General features: G+C 40.5%; 1 protein-coding gene across 16 annotated transcripts in view; it reads left to right on the forward strand.

Annotated features, from left to right (window-relative positions):
* The window catches only part of HEATR5A (HEAT repeat containing 5A), a 147,906-nt gene that overhangs the window by 23,407 nt on the left and 111,073 nt on the right, over positions 1-13,426 (forward strand). For 11 of the 16 annotated variants that reach the window (XM_051822142.3, XM_070053791.2, XM_070053794.2 and 8 more), the window contains 3 exons: positions 2,255-2,451; positions 3,091-3,302; positions 5,125-5,233. In XM_051822142.3, the coding sequence (XP_051678102.2) occupies positions 2,326-2,451; positions 3,091-3,302; positions 5,125-5,233 (447 nt within the window). In that variant the 5' untranslated portion in view covers positions 2,255-2,325. Of the gene's footprint in view, positions 1-1,496; positions 1,543-2,254; positions 2,452-3,090; positions 3,303-5,124; positions 5,234-8,670; positions 8,729-13,426 lie in introns of those variants that run through there. The other 5 variants (XM_070053797.2, XM_089309829.1, XM_089309828.1 and 2 more) reach the window with 2 other exon arrangements.

Below are 13,426 nucleotides of genomic sequence, written 5' to 3' on the forward strand. Positions count from 1 at the left end.
TACTTTTGATACATTAGCAAATGGGAGTATCCATGCTTTGTATTTGAGAAGTCTTCAGAAGTTCACAGAAATGCAGATTATGAAAAACCTACATATATTTCAAAAGTTTTTATACCAAAATAATCTTATATTTTAATTCAATTTTCTACCAACTATTTGAGGTACCCTTGGTGCCATCTCTTTAATATTCCTGATGATACCTGCTATTCTCAATAGCAGTAATACATTTTTCTTTAACCTAATTTTTAAAAAGTTTTATTAACAAGTAGTACTAGTCAGGCCGGCACCGCAGCTCACTAGGCTAATCCTCCGCCTTGCGGCGCCGGCACACCGGGTTCTAGTCCCGGTCGGGGCGCCGGATTCTGTCCCGGTTGCCCCTCTTCCAGGCCAGCTCTCTGCTGTGGCCAGGGAGTGCAGTGGAGGATGGCCCAAGTGCTTGGGCCCTGCACCCGCATGGGAGACCAGGAGAAGCACCTGGCTCCTGCCATCGGATCAGCGCAGTGCGCCGGCTGCAGCGCCTTTGGAGGGCAAAGGAAGACCTTTCTCTCTGTCTCTCTCTCTCACTGTCCACTCTGTCAAAAAAAAAAAAAAAAAAAGAAAGAAAGACAAGTAGTACTAGTCCATCTCAGTGGGATGCATTGCAGTGTCTGAGCACATGTATATAGGATGAACTCATCAAGTCAGGACAACCAGTAATTTCACCTCATATTTTCACTATGGATGGAGCCTACCCTCTCTTCTCTTAGAGTTCTTTTACATTTTGTAATATATTATTGTGAGCTGTAGTCATACAGAATAATGCTTTATTTCTTAAAGCTAGATTGTTACTTCTGTCCTTACTTAAAATTTTTCTACTTATTATTGTGATCTTTTTAAAAACCACAGAAGAGTTGAAGAATAGTGAAATGATGACTCATAAACCTACTATTTACAGTCACCTAGTAAACATTTTGTTTATTGATTAATTTGCTTAACCACTTGAAAGTGAGTTGAACTGGAACACTTGCTTTACTGCTTATACCTGAATATGTACCTTCTTTTCTTTTTTGGTTTTTTTTTTTTTTTTTTGAGTATTTACCTTCTTAAAGTAAAAAGTTCTGTCTTATAATTACAATGCCATCTTATAAATTTGTGTGTGAATGTGTTTATGTGTGTATGCATACACATTTATGATATCTATGTATTCTGAAAAGAGTAGAGTGTACCTAGGGCAAACTAAAAAAAAAAAGAAAAAACAAACCTCTCTGTTTTCTATAGAAGACATTGGATCTGGGTTCAAGCAGTTATGTATGTTGGTACAATTCCTGGGCAACATTTGTCCAAGTACCTTAAAAAAAAAGTTTGCTTTCACAACAGAGCTCACAAGATAAGGAGAGTATCTACTGGTTGACATAAAACTCTCCTTAAATTCTTAGCCTAAAACTATAAGCAGTATCTTTGTTAGACTGAGTGAGGAACAAATGCTAATAGGCAAAAGTCCCTCTGTTTCAGGTTTGGAATTCCAGGTAAATGACAGGAAACATACCTAAGCCCAAGGACATGGTAAGTTCCACTACAGAATTTTAGTAGGAGGTCTGGATATTTAGTCATTTGTTGATACGTGTCCATGACTCATTTTAGGTGTTACCTAATACTCAGTGTAACTAACTTTAAAATTTGCAGGATTTTAGTGGAATCTGTTTACCATATTTTTGCATATGAATATCACTAATTCTACTTTATTTTGCCTGTCCACTCTTTTTTTTTTTTTTTTTTTGACAGGCAGAGTGGACAGTGAGAGAGAGAGACAGAGAGAAAGGTCTTCCTTTTGCCGTTGGTTCACCCTCCAATGGCTGGCGCACTGTGGCCGGCGCACCGCGCTGATCCTATGGCAGGAGCCAGGTGCTTCTCCTGGTCTCCCATGGGGTGCAGGGCCCAAGCACCTGGGCCATCCTCCACTGCACTCCCTGGCCATAGCAGAGAGCTGGCCTGGAAGAGGGGCAACCGGGACAGAATCCGGTGCCCCGACCGGGACTAGAACCCGGTGTGCCGGCACCGCTAGGCGGAGGATTAGCCTAGTGAGCTGCGGCGCCGGCCCGCCTGTCCACTCTTAAAAAAGGAGAACAGAATACAGAGGTGCATTATGTATCAGTGTTAACCAAAATTTATTATTGGGATTTTCCTAAGCTCACATTAGAGCAGTTAAAAAAGATGTATGCATTTCATTGCCTTCTTTTTTACCTTCCTTGTAATATGCTGTTTTCCTCTATTTCAGATTTTTGTTCTGAGGTATATTGGCTGAAGTCTGAGAAGAATTGTGACTGGCTAGGAGAATTTGCTCTAGGAATGGAGTCGGCTCATAGCTTATTGCTAAATGAAGAAGCATATAATCAACTAGGTGAAGTTCAGAAGGCAGAGTTTATTTTTGAATGGTTGAGATATTTGGAAAAGCTCTTGCTAGCAACCAACAGGGTGGGTAAAATCATAGAAGTTGTTTTGGTTTTAAGTGCCAAAAATGTTATTTCTTTGGTTTGCTTTTCTAGTTTTGTTCAGAATAATCCAAATTAACTTTAAAATGTTAGACTTTGTTAAGACTTAATAGTGAAAATATAGTAAATTTTTTGCTCCTCACTTTGAAATTCAGCATTGCCAAGCAAAAGTTACACTAAATTTAGAAAAATGTCTGAGTAAAGTGAGTAACTATATCAAGACCAACTCTGGTTATAGATCATAGGTTACTCCTTTATTTATGCAGATATACATAGGTGAAGCAAGCTAAGTAACTAAGAAGCTCTAGTTAATACAAATTTGTCCTACTTTTCAAATATAAGAGAGATTTAGAAGAAATAGAACCCTTGCCTTTGTTAACAGAGACTATAGTATAGTGTGATTTGGAATTTATTTTTTGGAAATGTCAACAGGTAGCAAACCACCATGTTAGTGTAGCATGATGACCGTGCTACTGGCTTATTTGTAACTTTTATTCAAAATAATTTTGTGTTTTTCTAGAATTGGTTCAGTTCTTAAATATATAGGAGAAAAATTGTGTTACAGGCTTACATGTAAGTATATTGACTTGGAGTTAATCCTTTTTGTTACCTTTCTTTCTAGAGTGATGTAAAGGAGAAGCAGAAGACTCTTGTGGAACAGCTTCTGTATTTGTTGAACAGTTCCCCAGGGCCTCCTACCCGCAAACTTCTTGCTAAGAATCTAGCCATACTTTATAGTATCGGAGACACATTCTCTGTTTATGAGACAATCGATAAATGTAATGATCTTATTCGTAGCAAAGATGATTCTCCAAGTTATCTTCCCACTAAACTGTAAGTTAAACTTCAAAACATACTGCTTCTTGCTTGGGTCATTTTTATAAAATACCCAAACTAACTTGACAGTTACTTTGAAACTGAATTTTTAATCTACCTTTAACATTGTTCTATGGACTGAAAGTTTTAAAAAATATTTTAGACATATTTGATGTCTGGATTTGAGATCCAAAACCTCTTTCTAAAATTTTAGCTCTTGAGTGACTGTGAAGAAGATACTCAAAATTCTTCAGAGTTTGGGTATTCTTTTAGTTTCTTGGTTCTTAGAAGTGAAACTGAAAATAAGTATCTTGTGAAAAATATTCTTCTGAGATACTAAAAATAATGGCTTAGTTTATTTCTCCACAGGACTCATTTCATTATATCACCTGTTGCTTTAGATCAGCCCATGAGCCACATGGTTCCACAGTAGTGACTAGAAATCTTGTTGATCTGATTTTTTGCTTATTACAGAACCTGTGAAGTTTTCAGGTTTCAAAAATTTGATGGGAATATTATTGCTTGTTTTTCATTATCTTTAAGTCCAGCTTTGATTATCTAATATATGAAGCCAAATGCTATTAAAATATTTTGCAAAATTTCATTTTGTAAGAAATTTTGAGGGATGATAGATCTCTTGGTTGATATCTACATTAAGATAGATATCCTTTTACAATTCTTGTTATTGAATGTATAATTATTTCATATTCACCTAAGTGTCATGCATAGGATTTAGCCGCAGGGTAGATTCTGGAGAATTTTCTCTTTTTCAAAGTAAAAATGAATCTTTTCCTTCTGGAGAGCTGACTATCTACATGCAACAAGTGAAGTTTTATCCTTCTGTTGTACCATCTACAAAGAAACTAACTCAGAATGGATCACAGATTGAACTGTAACAACTAAACTATAAAACTCTTATGGAAAAAAACTAGTAAATCTTTGTAACCTGGATTACGCTACTATTTCTGAGATAAAACACTAAAAGCTTAACTGACAAGAGAAAAATATAGATAAATGAGACTTCAGCATTTGTGTTTCAAAGGATACTTCCAAGAAAGTGAAAAGCAACAAAGAAAAAAATTTTTTAAAAAATTTATTTGCTTATTTGAAAGGCAGAATTAGCGAGAGAGAGAGAGAGATTTTATCCGCTAGTTCACTCCCCAGATGGCCAGAATGATGGGGCTGGGCTAAAGCTAAGAGCCAGGAGCCTCTTCCACATCTCTCCTGAGGTTTCGGGGACCCAAGCGCTTGAGCCATCTTCTGCTGCTTTCTTTGGCCATTATCAGGGAGCTGGATTGGAAGCAGAATAACCAAGGCTTGAATTGGCGTCCATTTGCAGTTCCCAAGTCCAGTGGGTGCCTTTACGTGTTACTCCACAGCACCTCTCCTGAGAAAATTTTTAATAATTTTTTTAAATAATTTTTTTTGACAGGCAGAGTTAGAGAGAAAGAGAGAAAGGTCTTCCTTCTGTTGGTTCACCCCCAAAATGGCTGCTACGGCTGGTGCGCTGTGGCCGTTGCGCTGCGCCAATCCGAAGCCAGGAGCCAGGTGCTTCCACCTGGTCTCCCATGCGGGTGCAGGGCCCAAGCACTTGGGCCATCCTCCACTGCCTTCCCGGGCCACAGCAGAGAGCTGGCCTGGAAGAGGAGCAACTGGGACAGAATCCGACGCTCCAACCGGGACTAGAACCTGGAGTACCGGCACCGCAGGCAGAGGATTAGCCTAGTGAGCTGCGGCGCTGGCTGAGAAAATTTTTAAATAGTCACCTTTGTATATTCTCAGATCTTTTTATTTCTATCTTCTCAGCCATGACTAATTTCTAATTTAAATGTTGTTTCAGTGCTGCCGTGGTATGTTTGGGTTCCTTGTACAAGAAATTGGGTAGAATACTGGGTAACACCTTTACTGATACAGTGGGGAATATTCTTAAAGCCATGAAGAGCGCAGAGGTAAGTTACTACACATTCAACTAAAAAATAAAAGGGTCATTTTGCATGTTTTGTGCTTTCTTGAGACAATAAAAGAACTTTACAAATGATAAGCCTGCATAGGTATGTATAAAATATATCCATAAGTTAATTTTTTTTTGACAGGCAGAATTAGGCAGTGAGAGAGAGAGAGACAGAGAGAAAGGTCTTCCTTCTGTTGGTTCACCCCCCCAAATGACCGCTACAGCCGGCGCGCTGCGGCTGGTGCGCTGTGCCGATCCGAAGCCAGGAGCCAGGTGCCTCCTCCTGGTTGGTCTCCCATGTGAGTGTAGGGCCCAAGCACTTGGGCCATCCTCCACTGCCTTCTGGGGCCATAGCAGAGAGCTGGACTGGAAGAGGAGCAACCGGGACAGAATCCGGCGCCCCAACCGGGTCTAGAACCTGGGGTGCCGGCGCTGCAGGTGGAGGATTAGCCTAGTGAGCCATGCCGCCAGCCTCCATAAGTTAATTATTTCTATGTGATACATAATAGTGCTCTATGTATTCAATGTTTTTTGGAAAAACAATAATGTAATAAAAGTTTTTGTGTATTCATACAAATCCAAGTGGGCAAAAGCCAATGTATTCCATTGGTAGCTCCACCACTGTTTTCTTCTTCACCTCTACCTTTTCCATCTCATACAACTTCTTCATGCCAGGGACTAAATAGTTGATAACAACTATGTAACTGATGGATGAATTAATTACTCTACCAGCATTAAAAGGGGAGAAGGAATATAATCAGCAGGGGCCTGGAGACTGTGGAGAATGAAATGTGATCAGGATCAAGATGATCTTTTAATAGCTGTGGGAGAATATTTGAAGTCTAATTCTCATCAGTGTGTTTGCCTTATTTACTAACTTGGAATATCCTTTGTTTTTGAGACTGACTCTTCATTTGACTTCCAAGATACTGTAATCTCTTGACAACTGTAATTTTACCAGTTTCAAAACAAAAGTATTGTTATGTTTGTGTATCAAAAACTTTAAATCCCTGATGTATAATATGTAAGGATAACTCAGCACCTTTAAATATAACACATCACATCAATTATTGTTCTTACCATAATTAAAAAAAGTCTAGAAAACAGCTCTGAAATAATATATAAAATGCTGGGTAGTTACATTTTTAAAAATGTAACAAACAAAACATGAGAAATTTTAAATATAAAATATGTTAAATTTCATTGCTGACATTGTGATATAGCAGCTAATGCCACCACTTGCGATACGAGCATCCTATATGGGCACTGGTTCATGTCCTGGCTGTTCCATTTCTGATCCAGCTCTCTGCTAATGGCCTGGAAAAAGCAGCAGAAGATGGCCCAAGTGTTTGGGCCCCTGCTACCCATGTGAGAGACCAGAAAATAGTGCCTGGCTCCTGGCTTTGGCCCAGCCCAGCCCTGACTATTATAACCATTTGGGGCATTGGCTAGAAGATGGAAGATTGATCTCTGTCTCTCTCTTCACCTCTCTGGAACTCTAACTTTGAAATTAAATAAGTAAATCCTTAAAAATTACGTTAAATTTTAAAAAAGGTATAGCTGATTCAAGAACTTTAAAAAATGAAGGTTGTAACTTAAAATGGTAGGAGAATCTGCTTAGCATATCTCTTCCCAGCGCACTAGTTTCTTGATAGATTGAAGCAGATAATTCAGGGATGACATTTCTGACACTTAAAATCTGGCCTTTTTTTTTTTTTTTTTTTGACAGGCAGAGTGGACAGTGAGAGAGAGAGACAGAGAGAAAGGTCTTCCTTTGCCATTGGTTCACCCTCCAATGGCCGCCGCGGCTGGCGCACTGCGGCCTGCGCACCGCGCTGATCCGATGGCAGGAGCCAGGTGCTTCTCCTGGTCTCCCACGGGGTGCAGGGCCCAAGCACTTGGGCCATCCTCCACTGCACTCCTGGGCCATAGCAGAGAGCTGGCCTGGAAGAGGGGCAGCCGGGACAGAATCCGGTGCCCCAACCGGGACTAGAACCCGGTGTGCCGGCGCCGCAAGGTGGAGGATTAGCCTAGTGAGCCGCGGTGCCAGCCAAATCTGGCTTTTTTTTAAAAGCAGAAGTGTGTAACAATTTTTATTTACTGAGGTTTTGCCATTTTAAACCATTTTCCCCCTTAATTCTGTTGGATTACTGTAATACTTTGGGTTCTGTGACTAACAGAGAATTATTCTATAGGTATCTGTTTTTATTTATTTATTTTTAAAATATTTTATAAAGGTTTATTTATTTATTTGAAAAGCAGAGTTACGGATAGAGACAAAGAGGTCTTTTATCCGCTGGTCCAATGGCCAGGTTCAGGCCAAACTGAAACCAAGAACCAGGAGCTTCATCCATGTTTCCCACATGGGTGGAAAGGGCCCAAGTACTTGGGTTGTCTTCTGCTGCTTTCTGAGATGTGTTAATAGGGAGCTGGACTGGAAGTGGAGTAGCTGGGACACTAACCGGCACCCATATGAGATGCTGGTATGAAACAATACCTAACCCAGTATCAAACATTTTAGTTATTGGTCAGCCAAGCACTCAACATAGCAATTAAGTCACCACTCTGGGGCACCTGCATCCCATAACAGAGTGTGTAGGTTTGAGTTCTAGATCTACTTTTTTTTTTTTTTTTTTTTTTGATAGGCAGAGTGGACAGTGAGAGAGAGACAGAGAGAAAGATTTTCCTTTGCCATTGGTTCACCCTCCAATGGCCGCCGCGGCCGGCGCGCTGCCGCCGGCGCACTGCGCTGATCCAAAGCTAGGAACCAGGTGCTTCTCCTGGTCTCCCATGTGGGTGCAGGGCCCAAGGACTTGGGCCATCCTCCACTGCACTCCTGGGCCGCAGCAGAGAGCTGGCCTGGAAGAGGGGCAACTGGGACAGAATCCGGTGCCCCAACCAGGACTAGAACCCCGTGTGCCGGTGCCACAGGCGGAGGATTAGCCTATTGAGCCGCGGCGCCAGCCCAGATCTACTTCTAATTCCAGCTTCCTGCTGCCTGGGAGGCAGCAGGTCATGGCTCAAGTACTTGAGTATCTGCCTCCCACATGGGAAGCCTGGATTGAGTTCCAAGTTTTTGGCTTGGGCCTGGCTTTAGGGAGTAAACCAGTGGAAGAGAGATCTCTATCTCTGTTTCTCTGCCTTTCCAATGAAATAAATGCATAAATAATCAAAAGTTATTGGTAAGTATATTATTGTTTCCCTGTGTTTTACCTTTATCATTTAGTTGATTAGGTATCACAACATTTCAGAGTGATCAAAAGGGAGTCTCACATTTAAAATCTGGGTAAAAGTCCAGGAGTTTCTCATTGCACTATTTTATTATGTCTGTTGGTATCTATTTTGCTTATTTACACAAAGTTAAATTAATAACATTACTATGAAAGTGATAGTTGATGCTGATCTTTGTCTTTCTCCAATTTTGCCTATCTTCAGGGACCTTAATTTCCTGGGATATAGGAATCATCTGGGAAATTTAATAAAACATCAGAATGTAAGCAGCAGCTCTTTGTTAACTGTTTACTATGTGTTAGGCATTACACTGGGTGTTTATCCACTGGGACGCTTTACTTCTCCTATCAGCTTGATGAGGTTGGTCTTAGCCTCATTTTATAGGTGAGAAAGTAAGAAAAAAAAACAAAGTCACACAATTACTACAAGATTCAGACCCAAGTCTTTTTATTTTTTATTTTATTTTTAAAATTTTCTTTATGTAAGTATTTTTAGAGATTTATTTTATTTATTTGAAAGAGTTACAGAGAGAGGTAGAGACAGAGAGAGAGATCTTCTATCCACTGGTTCACTCCCCAGATGGCTGCAGTGGCCAGAGCTCTGCTGATCTGAAGCCAGGAACCAGGAGCTTCTTCCTGGTTTCCCATACTGGTACAGGGACCCAAGCACTTGGGCCATCTTCTACTGTTTTCCCAGGCCATAGCAGGGAGCTGGATTATAAGTGGGCAGCCAGGGCTTCAACCAGCATCCATATGTGATGCTGGCACCGTAGACCAGGGCTTTAACTCTCTGAGCCACAGCGCCAGCCCTGACCTAGGTCTTTTAAAAATTAATTTATTTTGGGGCTGGCGCTGTGGCACAGTGGGTTAACGCCCTGGCCTGAAGTGCCAGAGTACCTTATGGGCGCCGGTGTGGGACCTGGCTGCTCCACTTCTGATCCAGCTCTCTGCTATGGCCTGGGAAGGCAGTAGATGATGGCCTTAGTCTTTGGACCCCTGCACCCAAATGGGAGACCTGGAGGAAGCTCCTGGCTCCTGGCTTTGGATGGGTGCAACTCCGGCTGTTGCGGCCCATTGGGTAGTGAACCATCGGGTGGAAGACTCTCTCTTTCTCTCTGCCTCTCCTCTCTCTGTGTAACTCTTTCAAATAAATAAGTAAAACTTTAAAAGAATTTAATTTATTTAAAAAAATTTAAAGGCATAAATAAAATTTATACCTATTGATAAATGAGGTGCAATGTCATGTTTCTTTATTCTTCTTCTTCTTTTTTTAAGATTTATTTATTTGAAAGGCAGAGTTACAGAGAGGCAGAGGCAGAGAGAGAGGGTCTGCTGGTTCACTCCCCAGATGCCCACAATGGCCCGAGCTGCACCGATCTGAAGTCAGGAGCCAGGAGCTTCTTCTGGGTGTCCCACAAAGGTGCAGGGGCCCAAGGACTTAGGCCATCTTCCACTGCTTTCCCAGGCCATAGTAGAGAGCTGGATCAAAGTGCAGCAGCCAGGATTCGAACCCGTGCCCATTTGGGATACCTACACTGCAGGTGGCAGCTTTACCTTCTACACCAGGGCACCAACCCCAGTAACGTCATGTTTCATTACGTATATACATTGTGTTATTTCCAATCAGGGTAAATATATTTATTCTTTGAAACATTTAACTTTTTTTTCATAGTGAAGGCATCCAAAATTCTTACAGTTTTTTAAAGTAGAGAAATATATAGTATATTGACATTATCTATAGTCATGCCCACTATGCACTAGAACCTTAGAAATTCTTCTGTCTAGCTAAAACCTGTAATTCCCCCTTTCTCCATCCATCATTTCCCACATACCTCCCCACCCTCTGGTAACCACTATTGCATTTTCAAGTTTTTGAGATCACCTAATCTTTAGCTTTTACTTGAGTGTGAGATCATGGGATATTTGTCTTTCTTTGCTGGGCTTATTTCACTTAACATAATGACCTCCAGTTCTATCCACGTTGTTGCAGATGACAGATTTCATTCTTTTAATGGCTGACCAATGTTCATTGTGTGTATGTACTACATTTTCTTTATCCATTCATCAGTGGATGGACACCTGGGTTCTCCATTTCTTAGCTGTTGTGGATAGCACTGCAATAAACATGAGTGCAGATGTCTCTTCATTGGAGAATTTCATTTCCCTCGGTCGTATAGTGGGATTGCTAGATCGTGAAGTAGATCCATTTTTACTTTTTTTGAGGGATCTCCATACTGTTTTTCACAGTGCCTATTTTAATTTGCATTAACACCAACAGTTCCATCTTTTCCACATCCTTACCAATACTTGTTATCATTTGTCTTTTTTTTTTTTTAAAGATTTATTTATTTATTTGAAAGTCAGAGTTACCAAAAGAGAGGAGAGGCAGAGAGAGAGAGGGAAGGAGGGAGAGAGGGAGAGGTCATCCATCCGATGGTTCACTCCCCAGTTGGCCTCAATGGCTGGTGCTGCACTGATCCGAAGCCAGGAGCTAGGAACTTCTTTCTGGTCCCCCACGCGGGTACAAGGGCCATCTTCCACTGCTTTCCCAGGCCATAGCAGAAAGCTGGATGGGAAGTGGAGCAGCTAGGTCTCAAACGGCACCCATATGTGATGCCAGCGCTTGAGGCCAGGGCGTTAACCTGCTGTGACACAGGGCCAGCCCCCATTTATCTTTTTGATAGTAGCCAGTTTTACTGGAGTGAGGGATGAATCCAGTTATTGTAACTATTGTAACTCTAGTTGTGATTTTGATTTGCATTTCTCTGGTGATTATTGGTGTTGAGCATTGTTTTCATGTACCTGTTGGCCATTTGTTTGTTTTCCTTTGAGAATTATCTATTTAGATCTATTTTGCCCATTTTTAAATTACATTACTTATTTATTGCTGTTACTTGAGTTCCTTATATATTCTGGATATTAACCCCGTATCAGATGTATAGCTTGTAAACATTTTGTAAGTTATCTCTTCACTCTGTTGATTGTTTCCTTTTTTGTGTAAAAGCTGTTTAGTTTGAGGAAATCTCATTTGTCTATTTTGCTTTCATTTTCTGTGCTTTTAACATCTGGTTCAGAAAAATCTTTGACCATTCCAGTGTCCTGAAGTGTTTTCTCTGTTTTTTTTTTTTTTTTTTTTTTTTCTGATAGTTTCAGAGTTTCAAGGATCACATATAGGTCTTTAATTCATTTTGTGCTGATCTTTGTATACATGGTGAGAGACAGGGATCTACTTTCATTCTTTTACATTTTCCTAGCACCATTTATTAAAAAGACTGTCCTTTTTCCAGTGCATGATCTTAGGACTGCTGTTAACGATCAGTTGACTGAAGATGCATGGGTTTGCTTCTGAAAAGGTCTCTATTCTGTTCCTTTTTTCTCTGGATCTGTTTTTTGTTTGTTTGTTTTTTTGTTTTTTTGTTTTTTTTTGTTTTGACAGGCAGAGTGGACAGTGAGAGAGAGAGACAGAGACTGAGAGAAAGATCTTCCTTTGCTGTTGGGTCACCCTCCAATGGCCGCCGCGGCTGGCGTGCTGCGGCCGGTGCACCGCGCTGATCCGAAGGCAGGGGCCAGGTGCTTCTCCTGGTCTCCCAGGTGCAGGGCCCAAGGACCTGGGCCATCCTCCACTGTACTCCCGGGCCACAGCAGAGAGCTGGCTGGAAGAGGGGCAACTGGGACTAGAACCTGGTGTGCTGGCGCCGCAAGGTGGAGGATTAGCCTAATGAGCCGCGGCACCGGCCTGGATCTGTTTTGAATACCAGTATCATATTGTTTTAATTCCTGTAGCTTTGTAATACAGTCATGGAATGTAATGCCTCCTGCTTTGTTCTTTTGCTCAAGATTGGTTTGGCTATTTGTGGTCCTTTATGGTTCCCTCAAATTTTAGTAGGTTTTTTCTAGTGGTGTGAAGGCTGTCATTGATATTTAGGTAAGGATTCTATTGGCTCTGTAAATTGCCTTGGGAAGGATCCACATTTTAATGATATTGATTCTTCCAAGCCATGAGCATAGGTTATCTTTCCATCAGTAATTTCTAGTTTTTGTTATAGAAATCTTTCACTTCTTTGGTTAAGTTTATTCCCAGGTATTTTATTTATTTTTTGTAGCTGTTGGAAATAGAATTCTTTTCTTAATTTCTTTTCAGGTGAGCCATGATTGGTTTATAACAATACTACTGGTTTTTTGTACATCAACTTTGTATCCTGTGACTGCTGAATTTGTTTATTCTAACAGCTGGTTGGTGGAGACTTTAGAGTTTTCTCTATATAAAATCATGCCATCTGTGAACAGTGGCAAACTCACTTCCTCCTTTCCAGTCTGGATGTACTTTATTTCTTTATCTTATCTGATTGCTCCAAAGAGGACTTCTGGTACTAGATTAAATAAAAGTGGTTTAAATGGGCATCCTTGTCTCGTTCCAGATTTTAGAGAGAAAGCCTTCAACCTTTCCCCATTCAATATGTTAGCTGTTGGTTTGTTATATATGGTCTTTATGATGTTGAGATATGTTTTTATCATGAAAGATGTTGACTGTTTTGCAAATGCTTTCTCTGCATTTATTGAAATGATCATGCATTTTGTTCTTTATTCTGTTGATGTGGTATATATCACATTTGTTGATCTGTATATGTTGAACCATTCTTGCATCCCTGGGATGAATCCTATTTAATCATGGTGAATCTTTTTATAATGTTCTGTCAGAATCAAATGCTAGTATTTTGTTGAAGATTTCTGCATCTGTGTTTATCAATCCTGTTGTGTTTGTGCATGTGTGTGTGTATACACATGTGCATTCTTGCCTGGTTTTTGTGTCAAAGTAATGCTGACTTCATAGAATGAATTTGGAAGAATTCCCTCCTCTTCTATTAAAAAAATTTTTTTTTAATTTTATTAGCTGAAAGGCAAAATGACAGAGACAGGGAGAGAAAGAGACAGAGATCTTCCATCTACTGGTTTACTTCTCA

This window comes from Oryctolagus cuniculus, chromosome 12 (assembly GCF_051225735.1).
Source record: "Oryctolagus cuniculus isolate XC-2025 breed Fujian yellow rabbit chromosome 12, ASM5122573v1, whole genome shotgun sequence".
NCBI classification, from domain to species: Eukaryota; Metazoa; Chordata; class Mammalia; order Lagomorpha; family Leporidae; genus Oryctolagus; species Oryctolagus cuniculus.